The sequence below is a fragment of the Pleurodeles waltl genome, chromosome 9 (assembly GCF_031143425.1).
Source record: "Pleurodeles waltl isolate 20211129_DDA chromosome 9, aPleWal1.hap1.20221129, whole genome shotgun sequence".
Classification (NCBI taxonomy): domain Eukaryota; kingdom Metazoa; phylum Chordata; class Amphibia; order Caudata; family Salamandridae; genus Pleurodeles; species Pleurodeles waltl.
Window position 1 is genome coordinate 151,765,168 of NC_090448.1, and position 16,855 is coordinate 151,782,022.

Here is a 16,855-nt window from a genome sequence, read left to right on the forward strand (position 1 = left end):
TGCATGTGTGCAGAACAGACGGACTATGATTAAAGGGTTCATAGAATGCATGCAAGCTCTTACCTCGGTCTGGAGTATGGCAGCCCTCTGTTCTTTGGCAGTGAGAGACTCTTTAAGCACTTCAATGTGTTGTTTGCAATCTGAATTTTGATTGCCAAGAGTTTCAAGCTTGGTTTGTAAGGCAAGGAGCTCAGATTCCTTCTTAGACAATTCCTGCTTCAGTTGGTCTATCTGTGGTAAGTAAAATATTTATTTTCAAAAGCAATGCACATTAGCACAGTTGTTCACATTTATTGGGTACATAACTCATATTATAGTCATATAAAAAGTAAGAATAACTGTCCTTATTTTCAGACTCCAAGGTACAGGCTTATGTTATGAGTCTGGTATAAGAGGTTGCCATTTTGAGATGGACGCCCATACACAGCGACAATGAACAATGGTTATTCTTACAATAAAAAAAAAACATACCCCAGCCCCACCCATATTATTATATTTTTATAAATGCCACAAGAAAGAGTAAGAAAATGTAACGCATCCCACTAAAAAAGAATAGTTGGGTAATTTGCATCCAGAGCAGGTTTCCCACTACCAACCTTTTCCGCCCCCCCCCCCCCGCAGGCCCCGCACACCCGCTAGCACATTTAATGCCAGTTGCAGTGCGACCTGGCTGAGAAGCTGCCTGACTTTTGAGGTCACTTCTCCCCAGCCGCTCCTGAGCCTTCTGTAAGCAATCACAATGCTCTCCAACCTCCCACGCTCCTGCGCTCTCAGCTGTGCCCCCTGAATCCAGATCAGGTTTCCTTTTGCCCAGCTTTCTCGTCTCCCCAGCAGGCCACCCCCAGCACATTTAATGCCAGTCGCAGCACAAACTAGCTGAGAAGCTGCCTGACCTTTGAGGTCACTTCTCCCGAGCTGTTCCTGAGTAGTCCGCAAGTGCTCACAGTGCTCCCCAGCCTCTCACTCTCCTGCGCTCTCAGCTGTGCCCTGCCTGCATCCAGAGCATGTTTCCCGCCACCGAGCTTTCCTGCCTCCCCAGCAGGCCCTGCCCACCCGCCAGCCCATTTAATGTTGGTCGTTGCATGACTTGGTTGAGAAGCTGCCTGACCTTTGAGGTCACTTTTCCCCAGACGCTGCGGAGCCTTCCGCAAGTGGTCACATCGCTCTCTAGCCTCCCACGCTCCAGTGCTCTGAGCTGTGCCCTGCCTGTATCCAGAGCAGGTTTCCTGCTGCCCACATTCCCCGCTCCCCAAAAGGCCTTGCCCATCCGCCAGCACATTTATTGCTGGTTGCAGCTTGACCGGGCAGCAGGCGCCCCACCGGCACACCAAAGGCGAGCCCATCTGCACCCATCGACACCCAGACCATGCCTAGCACCAGGAACCTTGGCCCTTGTACCATCCACTGCTACTCCTTTAAGGAGCTCATGGACTTCAATACAGGATCACACAACAACTGTTGTTTCTCTGTATCCTAATGCTTAATGAAAGGACCTTTCAGCTGCATCCAGTGTAGTTTCTGCTGCGATTTACATCAGACATTGTTCACCTAAGCCCCCAGAGCACCCAGACCGAAGACCACAAAAAACCCTGAATCTCTCCAATGCTTCCTGCTCAACACTCGCTCCTTGTGCAAACACGCCACAGAAATCTGGGATACCATAACCTAGACACAGACATTGCGTTCATTACCGAAACATGGATCACCCCCTCCTCAGCCTCTGACATCACTGTGGCCACCCCAGCCGGATACAAGATGCTTCAGTCTAACCCTTTTTTGCATTTCTGTATCCCCAAGTGAGGGCCTGCTGACCCCGTGTGATCGCGCTCCCCTCTTGCCTTTCTGTACCCCTGAGTGCCTGTTAACCCCCGTGTGATCGCGCTCCCCTTTACTTTTTGTACCCCGAGTGCCTGGTGCCCCTCGTGCCCCCCCCCGTCCCTCCGCCGTTTTCCCGCTGTTTTCCTCGCTTTTTTCCCACCTTCTGTACCCCTCCTGGGTACTTTTTCCGCTTTTTGGCCCGCTCGCCTCCCGAGGCCAATCGCCGTTTTTCCCGCTCTTTTTCTCACCACCCTACCCGCCCTCCGCCCGCCTCCCAGCTGTCTCCGCCCCCCCGGCTACCTCTTAAATGGCAGCCGTTGCGAGGCAGTGGTAGCGACCCTTAACCTCAGGGTAGGTCGCTCCCCTGCCCTCGCGGCGCCACCTTACTCCTCTGTGCCTGCTGCCTCCCGTTTTGCTCGCTCTGTGACTGTCCCCTTGTGTGTCTGCCTCAGTCTAACCCTTTTTTGCATTTCTGTATCCCCAAGTGAGGGCCTGCTGACCCCGTGTGATTGCGCTCCCCTCTTGCCTTTCTGTACCCCTGAGTGCCTGTTAACCCCCGTGTGATTGCGCTCCCCTTTACTTTTTGTACCCCCGAGTGCCTGGTGCCCCTCGTGCCCCCCCCCGTCCCTCTGCCGTTTTGCCGCTGTTTTCCTCGCTTTTTTCCCGCCTTCTGTACCCCTCCTGGGTACTTTTTCAGCTTTTTGGCCCGCTCACCTCCTGAGGCCAATCGCCGTTTTTCCCGCTCTTTTTCTCGCCACCCTACCCGCCTCCCAGCTGTCTCCGCCCCCCCGGCTACCCCTTAAATGGCGGCCGCGCCGCTGGCGCGCCTATGGCAAGCCCGTCTGCGCCCGTCCGCGCCTGGACCGCACCCAGCGCCTGAACCCCTGGCCCCCGCGCCCCCGTCTGACCTACAACTCCGCCACCCTCGCCAACCTCACCCCGGCCGCACGCCGGGCTGCTACAGCGCCACCCCGAAACGGACCCACGGATCCTTCACCTGCAACAACTGCCGCTTCTCCTGCCATCGGACCCAATCCGCTCCTGCCAATAACAACGCCCCCGGAAACAACATCCACTGCATCCTGGTCAACACCCGATCCGTCCACAGACACGCCATCGAACTGTGGAACCTTATCAACTCAACGAACCCGGACATCGCCTTCCTCACCGAGACCTGGATGAACCCCTCCTCGGCACCCGACATCGCCATAGCCATCGCCGACGGCTACAAAATCATCCGGAAAGACCGCACCAACCGCACCGGAGGAGGCATCGCCATCGCTCACAAAAACTCCATCCGAGTCGCAACCGACACCGACAACTCGCTCCCCGACACCGAACATCTCCACTTCACAATCCACAGTGACCCCAAGACCACCCTCAGAGGCACTCTCATGTACAGACCACCAGGCCCCCGCTCCAAGTTCACCGAAGACATCGCAGACTTCGTCAACCCTCACGCACTCTCCTCCACCGACTACATCCTCCTAGGAGACCTCAATTTTCACCTAGAGAACCTCACCGACAACCACACCACCGCCCTCCTGGACAACCTCGCCAACCTGGGACTGAATCAGCTTGTCAACACCCCAACCCACTACGCTGGACACACGCTCGACCCCATCTTCTCCTCCAGCAGACACGTCACCTTCAGCCACACCACCGAACTCACCTGGTCGGACCACAGATGTGTCCACTTCAGCTTCAAGAAGACCACCGTACACCACCACACCCAGCAACCCCCAAGAAGACACTGGAACCGTATCACCACGGAACAGCTCGCAGCAACCCTCTCCCAGAACCAACCCACCTACACCACCGACCCCGACGAAGCCGCCAACAACCTCACCAACTGGCTCTCCGACTGCGCAAACCTCCTGGCCCCCCTGAAGACCCAAGCCAGCTCCAACAACCACAAGAAAAGTTCTTGGTTCACCCCCGACCTCAAAGACTCCAAGAAGGAATGCCGCGTCCGCGAGAAGACGTGGCACCTCAACCAGACCGAAGAGAACCTGTCAGCTCTCAAGGACGCCACCCGCCAACACCACCAACACCTCCGCGCCGCACGAAAAACCGCCTACCGGAACAGACTTGACAACAACGCACACAACAGCAAGGAACTTTTTGGCATCGTCAAAGAGCTCTCCAACCCAGACGCAGAAAAAAACTCCATCCCTCCATCACAGGACCTCTGCGACTCCCTTGCGACCTTTTTCCACCAGAAGATCACCGACATATACAACAGCTTCCCGACCACCGACACGAACCCCCACCCGGAACCCACCAGCGAGATCACCACCATCCTCACCTGGAGCCCAACCACCACCGAGGAGATCACCCGCACCATGAATTCGATCCACTCTGGTTCCCCATCGGACCCCTGCCCGCACCACATCTACAACAAGGCCGACGACATCTTCGCACCGCACCTTCGAGACGTCATCAACGCCTCCCTCACCGCCGCCACCTTCCCGGAGAGCTGGAAACACGCAGAGCTCAACGCCCTCCTAAAGAAGCCCACAGCAGACCCCACCGATCTCAAAAAACTTTCGGCCCATCTCTCTCCTGCCGTTCCCCGCCAAAGTGATTGAGAAAATTGTCAACTCTCAGCTCACCAACGCCCTGGAAACCAACGACTCCCTCGACCCCACACAGTTCGGTTTCAGAGCCAACCACAGCACCGAAACCGCCCTCATCGCAGCCACGGACGACATCAGGACCCTGACCGACAAGGGTGAGACCGTGGCCCTCATACTTCTGGACCTATCTGCGGCCTTCGACACGGTCTGCCACCGCACCCTGATACGACGTCTCAGCAACGCCGGCATCAGAAACAAGGCCCTCGAATGGATCGTCTCCTTCCTCTCCGGCAGGACCCAGAGAGTCCGCCTCCCCCCCTTCAGATCAACAGCCACGGAAATCATCTGCGGCGTACCCCAAGGATCCTCCCTCAGCCCCACTCTCTTCAACGTCTACATGACCCCCCTGGCGAACATCGCACACAACCACGGACTCGACCTGATATCATACGCCGATGACACCCAGCTCATCCTATCCCTCACTAACAACCCCACCGCAGGCAGAACCAGATTACACGAAGGAATGAAGGAAGTGACGAACTGGATGACAGACAGCCGTCTAAAACTGAACGCAGACAAGACGGAGGTCCTCATCCTCGGCCCCACTCCCACCGCATGGGACGACTCCTGGTGGCCCCCCGCCCTAGGCAGCACTCCCCAACCCACCGACCACGCCCGCAACCTCGGCTTCATCCTGGACTCATCCCTCACCATGTCCAGGCAGGTGAACGAAGTGACCTCGGCATGCTTCAATACCCTCCGCATGCTTTGCAAAATCTTCCGCTGGATCCCCACCGAGACCAGGAAGACGGTCACCCACGCCCTCGTAACCAGTCGCCTGGACTACGGGAACACCCTGTACGCCGGCATCACCACCAAGCTGATGAGGAAACTCCAACGTATCCAGAACGCCGCCGCGAGACTCATCCTGGACATCCCTCGCCACCATCACATCTCTGGACACCTGAAAAAACTCCACTGGCTCCCCGTCAACAAGAGGATCACCTTCCGACTTCTGACCCACGCACACAAAGCCCTTCACAACCTCGGACCCAAACTGATCAACAGCCGCATCTCCTTCTACACCCCTTCGCGCACTCTACGTTCCGCCGGTAAGGCCCTGGCAGCTGTACCCCGCATCCGGAAAGCCACCGCCGGAGGAAGAACTTTCTCTTTCTTGGCAGCGAAGACCTGGAACTCGCTACCCAGCCACCTTCGCGCCATACCTGACCACCTCCCCTTCAGAAGGCAGCTCAAGACCTGGCTCTTCGAGCACTGACCCCCCCCCCCCTCCCCCCCAGCGCCTTGAGACCCTTTATGGGTGAGTAGCGCGCTTTATAAATTTGATTGACTGATTCAATGAGACAGAATCAACATGCATGGCCGGGGCATTGCCATCATCTTTAAAGAATCCATCTGCTGTACTATCACTGGCGATGAACAAACAGCCCTCATGGAACACCTCAACTTCCAAATCTAAGCCAACGGCAACACCACAATGAGAGGCACCCTGGTATACAGGCACCCGGGCCCTTGATCAGCCTTCTGCAAAACCATCACCAACTTCATTGCACCTCTCACCATCGACTTCCAATATGACCTCCTACTCGGCGACCTCAACTTCCACCTCAAAGACACCAACCACACCAATTTCACTACCCTCCTAGAGGACCTCAACAACATCGGTCTCACCCAACTGGTCAACACACCCACCCACAAAGCAGGACACATGCTCAATGAAATCTTCACATCCAGCAACCAGATTTCATTCACCCACATCTCAGAACACATGTGGCCGGACCACCACATCATCCACTTTCTCATCCACGATGTTCATCACCCCACTGCCAAATACTGCAGCACCCCCGCTACAGCTGGGGCAAGATAACTGAAGACCTTTGGACACAGATCCTACAAGCTTCACAGCCCGCACCCACCACTGATCTCAGCCAGGCAGTAAAAAACTTCTCCAATTGGATCACCAACTGCGCCAACAAAATCGCTCCTCTAAAATTGGCCAAATCCAACAATGCCCCCAAGTGAGCCAGCTGGTATACCCTAGAGCACAAAAAAATCAAATTCAGCTGCCACCAACTCGAGAAATGTAGCAATAAAAAAAAGACCTCTCCCCCACAGAGAGGCTTTCAAAAAAGACCTTAGCAACTACAACAATCACATCAAGTCAACCAATAAAGCAGCAATCGCCACCCGCATCAACACCACTCCAAGGCACACTTAAAAATCATAAATGAATTTGCCAACCCAACAGCCATAGAAACTGCCATCCACCCCTCCCAGGCACTCTGCGACTACCTATCCAACTTCTTTCACAACAAATTGCTACCATCAACAACACCTTCAACCCCCAACCCAACACCACCGACCTGGATCGCCTGCCGCATGCAGCAGCCTCAATCCACACTCTGATCTCTTGGACCCAAGTCACCACACAGACCACTGCCAACATCATGGTCTCCAATCATTCAGGGGCAAGTACCGACCCCTGCCTCTTCAACGTCAGAGCCAGCGAAATCAGCCCAGTTCTAACCAACATCCTCAACAGTTCCATCCCCACAGCCTCCTTCCCAGACGTCTGGAAGCATGCAAAAATCACCCCACTCCTCAAGAAACCCTTGGCAGGCTCCAATGACCTAAAAAACTACAGACCCATCTCCCTGCTACCGTACCCCACCAAGGTCAGCGAAAAACTCATCAACTAACAGCTCATGGAACACCTAGAACAAAACTAACTACTGGACTGCTCAAAATCAGGGTTTGGAGCCAACCCCAGCACTGAGACCATGCTGGTCACAGCCCTAGACAACATCAGAACTCTCCTCGACCAGGGAGAAACAGTGGCACCTATCATACTAGACCTCTCCGTGGCTTTCGACATGGTCTCCCACCACACACTCCTCATGAGACTTTACTACATCGGCATTCAACATGACAGTTTTTGTTGTCTTTTGTCTGGTTTAATAGGTCGATAGGGCTGGGTCGACAAGTCAGAGTGTGAGTAAAAGTGAGTGAAATAATTTTTCGCTGAGATCTGGCTAGTCCTATGTTCACCAGGACCGACCCACGTTCAGTTGAGAGTGAAATTTGTGGGTTAAATTTTGCTTGGGAATCAGAGAAACTGAGAAAGAAGGACTAGCTGCTAGAGCGAAACGCCGTCAGTGAAAAATCTGTAAAGTTTCTGAAGCGATTGTGTTACCCTATATGGAGTAAACAGACAAATTGGGTTTTGATTTTGTTTAGTGCTCACAATAATTTTGCATTAGTCTAGTGTGAATCTGAGTTTAGGAGGACAAGCTGCAAGACTTTGTCAGCTGCTGTAAGTGTGAGTGTGACATCATTGGAGCCACACTGGGATAGGTTGGTTAGTGAGAAGGATCACACACGGATTGGCAGCCATACATGAAGTGCAATTGGTTGAGAAGGTGGGTGAAGAGAATTCTGGGATTAATGGTCACTTCCTGATTTGATTTTGAATAACCTTAAGGTCGCAAAAAATTAAATTTTTCAAAGCTTTAAAGAGTGCACTGCCGGAAGGCACACCAGCATACATTGTCATCGAAGAGCAGGGTGTCACGCCATGTCTTTGGTTGAAGCAATGGTGCAAAGTGACTGAGAAAGATGGGAGCTTAGCATTTCCTGCCCACTGAACATTTAATTTGAGGAGCTTAGAGAATCTGAGGAGGGAGCTGTATGATCTGAAACCCCCTCCGAGACCAGCACAATTTGAGGCATTAGCAATCTGGGAGTTAGTAGCCAGACAGCAACAGCAACAGAAATTTGAGAGGAGAATGAAAAAGGCAGAAAAGACACTAGCAGAGGCTAGATAGGACAATGCTTTACAAGGAATTAAAATGTTTCCGGCAATTACACAGTATAGCGAGGGAGAAGGAAGGAAAGCAACCAGAAAAACAAACAGGAGCGCGAGTAGGGTGAGGAGACCAAAGGAGTTTAGAGGACCACTGACATTTGAGGAACAGTCAGACGATAATGAGTTAATTTTGCGGTTATTGAGAAATCGTCCCCCACCATATGCAGCACAAGAGAATGGTCCGAGCACCAGTTTAAATCCTTCAGCTCCGACCCAGGTTAACATAACTACGAGTCCAGTGCAGGTTCATCTGAGTATGCTACAAAGCCCAATGCAGAGCAGTCTTAATGCACCTATCACTCCAGGAGCACAGAATCAGATGCCACAGTCAAATGTCCGGAGAATTTACCCTGATGTTCCTATTGTGGAAACTGCCATGGATCTAATAGTGTCAACAGGACAGGTTTTCCCAAAACCAGTGTTGATTCAGACAGAGCCAACTCTACTTTTACTGCCTCGAGTGCAGTTACAAGTAATGCCAAAGTATTCTCTAATAACAGGGACCCAGACAGAGACGTCTGTATTGATGAGTCAGAATATGGGAACTGTGCACCCACAGAACTTCAGTGTTAGCCCAAGCCCAGATGCTGTGTCTGTACCTGTTACCATTGGTCCAGTTGTACCTTTGTTTGCACAAGAGAAACCCAGTGCAGATGGACAGGGACTCCTGAGTCAGAATTCTATGAGGGGAGGACTTAATGAGAATATCGAGTAGTCTCTCAATGGGACAGATCTTTGACGGATCAAGATCATTGTTGGACCTTAGCCCATTCGGAGGTCCTACGAATACTGTAAAAGGTTTGAATGTTCGCCAGAGCCTGAAATTACTGACACCGCAGTCCCCGAGTAAAGTGTTCCAACAAGTGCCACATGCCCAGGCTAAAAACATTTACCTGCACGGTTTGACTGCCCAACAATCGACTGAATGGCTAGAAAAAATGAATAAAATGATACCCTGCAGAGTGCTCACAGGGGAGAGGAGTACTTGAACTATATGAGACTAGGAATGGAAGTGGGTGAATTCATTGGGGGAACTATGGGTGTGAACAGACTAGAGTCCTACACAGAAGCCAAGTTGAGATATCTGTGCCCGACAATTACAAGGGAGGTGAGGAATGTGCATCAAAGGTTAGCAGACTTGGCAGAGAAGCATGGCATAGAAATAGAGAAGACAAAACATTTGAAAAGGAGTTACAGGTTAGATTTTGACACAAAAGATTTTGCACACATGAGATCTGCTGGGATGAAGGCACACCTTAGGGAGTTACTCCAAAGTGTCCAAACATGGGAAGCATTGGATTAATGGGAAGGCAGATGGGCAAAGAAAATATGTAGGAGAAAAAGGGATTCTGTGGAGAAGATTGCCAATGTGCAGCAGGGCAATGATCCAGTGAAAACTTTACCAATGAGAGAGCTTCCAGGAGGGAATTTCGTTCATGTCCCTTGGAGCAGCAGTGACATTCTGTCTTTTACAAATGATTATCCCAGATTGAGAGAGAAGCCAGTAGGATGGTACCAGCAGACAGACAGGTTTGTGAAACTTGCAAAGTGCCTTTTGGAAGACTGAACACTCTATTAGAGATAGTAGTTCCAGCTGATCTGTGGGTGGAGTGTAAGAGGAGTTTAGATTGGCTGACAAAAGAACCAGAGAGAGATCAGGTTACGGGTGCGCCATCTACTGAAGTAATGAAATATTATTACAAAGTGATTGAATTTTTGAAGATGAGAATTCCACCCAAAAACATTGACTAGCATAGAATGTGCATGACAGCTCAGGAAGCAAAAGAGACAATACATGCATATTATTGGAGATGGTTGCAGGCATTTAAGCATTACAGTGGTACAGAGACAATTGAGCCGAAAGACCTGATTAATTTTGTGTTCAGATTTGTGGAAGGATCAAGACCTGAAATTAGCCAGATGATTAAGAGTCATGTGATTTGCTGGCAATCAAAGCCGATTGATGAGGTGTTGCAGTATGCAAAGTACTGTAGTGACGTGATTGAGTTGAAGCAGAGAAAGCTGAAGGAAAAGGCAATGGTGATGGTGATACAGATTAAAGCGACACAGACAGGGTTGCATGGACATTTTCCACAGCAGCAACAGGGAAATGTGGTGTTTCAAACTTGAAGAGAGGTAGAGGTCGCAGAGGAATTGGTAATGGAAACTGTAGTCCTGATTTGAATACTGTAGTGGTTCAGAATGATGTGCATGGAGTGAAGAGAGTGTTGCCTTGTCAAGCTTGCAGAGCGGTCAGACATTGGAAGCAGGAGTGTCCAATGATGGTGCAGGAAGGTGTAATTCAGCAAACAAGTGATATCAATTCATTCCAAAACATGAAAGTCATTTTCATAACAATGTGAATCAAATGCAGAATTTTCAACCCATGCAGCAGGTGCAAATACCACATGTACAAATGACACAGTTGCAGCCAATGCAACAGCAGGTTCAAATGGTACAAAGACAGCAAATTCAAATACCTCAAGCCCCAATGGAACAACAGCAAGTGATGCTTCCTCAACAAGTGACAGGTCAGAGGTCCAACCAAACGAATAACACAGTTCACCAATTCCCGTTACACAGTGAGAATGGAATAAATGATGATTGGGTGAGCAAGAGTTCGGATCAAGAAGAATGTGTGCTTGCAGCTTCTCTAGAAGTAGATCAGAAATGCCCATATGTGAAGGGAAAGGTACTAGGTCACAAGGTTTCATTCTTGGTTGACACAGGAGCTACACGCTCTACAGTGAGAACTGCAGAAGTTTCTAACTTGTCCCTTTCAGTAAAGACCGTCCAGATTGTAGGAGTAGTGAATCAATATTTGACCAACCCAATTACAGAACCAGTTCAGGTTACAATTGGAAACCTTAAAGGATTGCACACATTCGTAGTCTGTGATTCAAGTCCAGTATCCCTACTGGGAAGAAACTTCCTGTTTAAAACCAGGTGCTTGATTACTTGCTCAAATGATGGGATCGAGATACAGACGAATAGTGATGATGGGGATGACCCAGCTCCAAAGACCGAGTGTGAGGCGATAAATGAGGAGTAGCCCCAGATTAATCTCTTTCCAGTGTTCACAGTGAAGGAGCGCCCTCCTGATTTACAAGGAACGGTTAAAGAGAAAGTATGAGATCTGACAGGGAAAGAGATAGGTCTGATAAAATTCCTGTAAACCCAGACACAATTTTTCCTCAGATTCCCCAGTATCACATGCCACAGGATATCCTTATGAAAGTTGCTCACATAATTCCAGAATTTGTAAAAGAAGGGGTCTTGGAAGGAGTGTTGAGCAGCCCATGTAATTCACTGATAATGGGATTGAAAAAGCCCTGTGGGAAAGTTCGAATTGTCCAGGATTTGAGAAAAATAACTGACATTGTGATCAAATATTGCCCTATGGTGCCAAAATCAGCTGACATTTTGTTTCAGATTCCACGCAATGCTGAGTGGTTCATCGTCATATACTTGTCACAAGCCTTCTTATCTGTGCCTCTTCACGAGGACAGACAATTCCTCTTTTGTTTGAAATTTTTAGAACGAGTTTACTGTTGGTGTTGAATTCCTCAAGGGTTTTCAGAGTCACCTTGCATATCCAATCAGATATTGAAAAATAATTTGTAGTAGTTGGAATTGCCTTTCCAATCGACCTTGGTACAGTAAATTGATGTCTTGTTGATTGCATCCAAAACGAGGGGTGAGTGCAAGTATGACACGATTGCCTTGCTGAACCATTTGGGAAAGAATGGTCATAAAGTGTCCCCACTTAAATGGCAGTACTGTCAGAGAGAAGTGAAATCCTTGGGTCACCAGATTGAGAAACAAATAAGGAAAATATCTAGAGAAAGGGTCACAGAGACATTGCAAATGAGTCCCCCGACCACACAGGGAGATGTCAGGATGTTCCTAGGGATGGATTCCCAATTTTTCAGTCATTTCCAAACCATTACAGAAGCTTACCCACAGAAAGAGGTTACCGATCCCCTAGTATTAGACCAGGCTTGCATGAAAGCGTTTTCTGAATTGAGAGAGAGTTTGTGTAAAGCTCTGGCTTTGGGTATGCCTGACTATACAAAGTCCTTCACATTGTTTTATCATGAGCGTGATGCATGTACTTTGTCTGTCTTGATGCAGGTCCAGGGAGGTGTAAACCACTCAGTAGCATATTTTTCAGCTACTTTGGACACTGGGTCAGCTTGGCCAGGCTGTTTGTGTGTAGTTGCAGCGGTTGGACGCAGCCTCACATAGTGTAAAGGCGTTGTGATGGGACATCCCCTAACAATAATGGTCCCTCACTCAGTTTAAGTATTGCTTACACGCACCAAGACCCAATACCTGACAGGTGCAAGATTGACGTGTTATGAGACGAGCATTCTGAGGTCACCAAATGTGCCATTGAAAAGATGTACAGTGTTTAATCCGGCAAACCTTGCTTCCAAATAAAAATGTTGAAATTGAAAGGTTTGAAGACATTGAGCATGATTGTCTTGAAGTAACTGATCTGTGCACAAAACCAAGACCTGGCATAAGAGATACCTGATTGGAAGAAAATGGCCAAATTATCTTTGTCCATGGTTCTTGTCAATACAGGAGAACTGAGAGCAGGATATGCTATGTGCACAATTACTGGTATCCTGGAAGCGTGTTAGCTTCGAAGGAGTATATGCTGCACAAGTAGTGTAACTGGAAGCTCTTACTAGAGCATGCCATGTTTCTGCTCAGCTTAAAGTTACCATCTATGTGGATAGAAGGTATGGATTTGGAATAGTCTGTGACTTTGGGCAGTTGTGGTCACAGAAAGGTTTCATGACCTCTTCAGGTCTTCAGTGAGAAATTGTGAGAGAATTAAAGAATTGTTGCAAGCTATCCAAATGCCTGAAAAGATTGCAGTGGTGAAATGCAGTGCACATCTGAAATCGCAAGATTTTGTGTCAATGGGAAATGGATATACGGATCACGTGGCAAGGTTTTGCGCATTGAACTGTATATCATTCAAAGATAAGTGGGAATTGTTACCTGAAGAAGATGAAACATGTCCAAGTTTTGCATAGCATTAAATAGATACATTGGAAGATTTGAGAGCACTGCAGAATAATGTTGACAGGGAGAAAAAACAATCATGGAGCAAAATGAAAAGTGTACAGCGACAGGATGAATTTTGCGTTTCAGAAGAGGGTCAATTGGTTTTGCCCAACAGCCTGTTGTCACAATGGCTAAGTATTACTATGGTCAAGCACATGTTGGGAGGGATGCAATTATTCACACTTTTGAACAGAATTGGTCCAATCCAAGGTTTAGACAAGTTGCTGAAGTAGTTTGCTATTGTAGCATCATTTGTCAACAAATGAATGCGGAAAAAGGCACAGTGGTTAATTTGAGTGACACTGGAAGAGGAGGAGGTACATTCAGCAGAATGCAAATAGGTTTTATTGAGATGCCTGCATGTGGAGGCTTGAGATATGTGTTGGTGATTGTTTGCATGTTTAGACACTGGATTGAAGCGTACCCTACAAGAATTAATGACAGCCTCACAGTAGCGAAATTACTGCTTAGGGAACTGATACCACGTTTTGGGTTTCCAATCTCTTTTGAATCAGACAGGAGAAGTCACTTCAACAATGAAGTAGTGAAATTACTATGTGCAGTATTAAACATTGAGCAGACACTGCATTGTAGATACTGCCCTGAAGCATCAGGACTAGTGGAACAGAAGGATGGTACCTTGAAATCAAGAATGGCAAAAATGTGTGTGTCCACAAATCTGAAATTGTCTGACACACTACTGTTAATTCTGATGACAATGAGAAACACCACTGACAGGAAGACAGGATTGTCACTGCACAAGATCCTCATGGGCAGACCAATGAGGTTGCAAGCGGTCCCTGCGAATGCTCTTGTGGACATTACAGATAAATTGTGTTGGACTACTGCAAAGGTCTGGCTGATGTGGTTCGCTCTTTCAGCAGGTGGAAGACACCACACTGACACCGATGCAAGATCAAGGACACAACCTGAGAGCAGGTGACTGGGTTGTGGTCCGGAAACACAGGAGGAAGGCTTGTTTGGAGCCTCGGTAGAAAGGCCTGGTCCAGCTAGTTCTGACCACTTCCACAGCTGTGAAATATGCAGGAGTTCCGAAATGGATACATGCCAGCGACACAAGAAAAGGGGCATGTTGCTTGGATGATGAAGAGGAGCTGTTGAGAGTACAAACAATGACCAGACAAGTCTCAGAGCCAGAAGGAGAAGAAAGAGGAACTGAGACCGGATCTGGGCCCATTGAGGACGGTTCAGTCACTCCTGTGAGAGACGAAGGTAAAGACCTCCAGAAGGGTGACAGTGAGACAATCTCAATTGAGGCAGCAGGAGAGTCTAGTCAGGGGAGGGCTCTATCAGAAATAGATGAATTTGAGAGACAAACCGAGCAAATGCCAGACCCCAAGGGGGAAATAGTTGAGGCGGCTCAAAGCAAGAAGAAGTTTCAAGTTCAACACTGAAAAGAGCATTGACCAACGGTCCACTGAAAGGAGATAAGTGGCCAGAGTCCCAAACAAAGAGGAAGGAAGCAGTTGTTGTGACAACAATAGAGGAAGAAATAGATACGGCTAAGAGAGAAGATCTAAGTGAAGGAGAATTGAATGGAGATCGAAAATTGAAAACAAAGAAAATAGTAAGTCAAAGGTAAGCAGGTCCTGAATGGGTGTATGCAACAACAAGTGAAGGGCAAAGAGAAGTTTTTGTCTTTTTGTTTTGATCAAGACATTCCAGGTCAATATTTTGGCACTTGAGGGAACGTAACGAACTGAACTGTCGAGACAAATTGAGAAAAGTACAAAGAAAGAGAGAATGTTGAAAGTAACCGGAAAGAACCTTTGAAAAATTAAATTGACAAGATAACCTGATTTGACAAGCTGCTTACCAATTTTTTGAGGAAAAGGATCCTGGAAGTATGACTGAAAGCAGTAAATAGCTGCTGAGAGAAGATTTTTGTTTTGATTGTGGTGCATAGCTTCTAAATTGTTTCCTTCTACTTTCTGATTCTTTACAGATCATGGGTAACATTAGCCAGCAGGTAGGAAGAAAGGGTGCTGTAAATACATGAGTATTGGTTTGGCAATTCTGTGTGTGATATTGATTGTGGGTATGACTGTTCTAGACCAGAATAAAGCCAACCATACTTCAGCTTTAGAGACAATTATTGCATTAACAGGGATGGAGAGGTGTATGTTAGATGAGAAGTATCAGCATGTAGATAATGCCCAAGGGGAACTTTCTTCTAATGTGTTCTATCACTTATTGAGTGAGTATGTTGAGACGATGGATACGAAGAATTGTTTTGTGTTTACGCAGATTCCTTCATCAGTCAAAGAAGGAGTTAACTATCATAGTTTGCCTCTCACTTATGGGATAAGCTGTAATCTGTTTTCTACCCAGGAGTACATCTAGTATTTCTATTCCAACCATGATGTGGTGTTTTCGTTTTTCCCCATAATTAGGTACCAGGGTAAAGTAGCTAAGGATAATGACATAGTATTAGTGGGGGGTTTCTTCAAGCCTACATTAACTTTTCCACAGCTTACACTTGCAGGAATAATCTGATATGTTGCTTACACCTTTAGAAAAAAGCTTCTTAGATCACACAGATGATAGAAGAAAGGCATTAAAGAAGAAGTTAGAAAAGGAGTTAGAGAAAAGGACTTTTAGAAATTATTATGCTTATAGTGCAATAAAAACACAAGAGAAATTAGCTTTAGATGTGTAACATGTAGGGAAGCTTTGTGTATATGGGCCTAAATCTAGCACTGACACTTTGTTTGTGGGAACGAGTGAATGTAGACATGTGTTCTTGTATCAGAGTGAATTGACATTTATGTTGAATAGATATGATCCAGCGATTCCTGGCATATATTACATTTGTGGACTTAATGCTTATTACCGTTTTCCAAGAGGATGGTATGGTACATGTTATTTGGGGATAGTTTTCCCAAATATTTTCCAACTGGATGACTTGAAGGGATTACCAGAATTGACTGAATTACATCACATTAGAGAAAGGAGAGAGTCTCTTTCTAATGTGGTCGGAGATATATTTGGAGCAATGTTTCCTTCAGTGGGAGTTGTTCTGAATTCGATAAAGATTCAAAAGTTGTCTACTATTGTGGATAACATGCTGACAAATTTTTCAGGAGCCATGATCCTGATAGATACAGAATTGGACGCGGAAAGAGCTATGACTCTTCAGAACTGCCTTGCGTTAGACATTCTTTTACCAAAGATGGCGGGGTTTGCAAAATGCTTAATTTAAAGCATTGCTGTTCGTTTATTCCTGATAAAAGTGTAGAAATTAGAAGCTTACTTACTAATCTGACTAATGAGAGTGCTGATTTGATAGATTTGAAAGAAACAGGTGTGTGGGAGAAAGTTGGCAAAGGATTAGCTCCAGAGGGAAATTGGCTCAGCAACATTGGGAAAGAGGTAATATTGAAAGTAATATGAGGGATATTGATTATTGTGATTTGCATAATTAGAGCATTGGGAATATGTAAATTGTAAAGGGTGATTAAAATGAAGA

At 47.6% G+C, this 16,855-nt stretch overlaps 1 protein-coding gene across 2 annotated transcripts in view; it reads right to left on the minus strand.

Moving 5' to 3' along the window:
* ERC2 (ELKS/RAB6-interacting/CAST family member 2) overlaps positions 1-16,855 on the minus strand; it is a 2,244,592-nt gene that overhangs the window by 1,421,140 nt on the left and 806,597 nt on the right. For both annotated transcript variants that reach the window (XM_069206453.1, XM_069206452.1), the window contains one exon: positions 64-231. In XM_069206453.1, the coding sequence (XP_069062554.1) occupies positions 64-231 (168 nt within the window). The remainder of the gene's footprint in view (positions 1-63; positions 232-16,855) is intronic.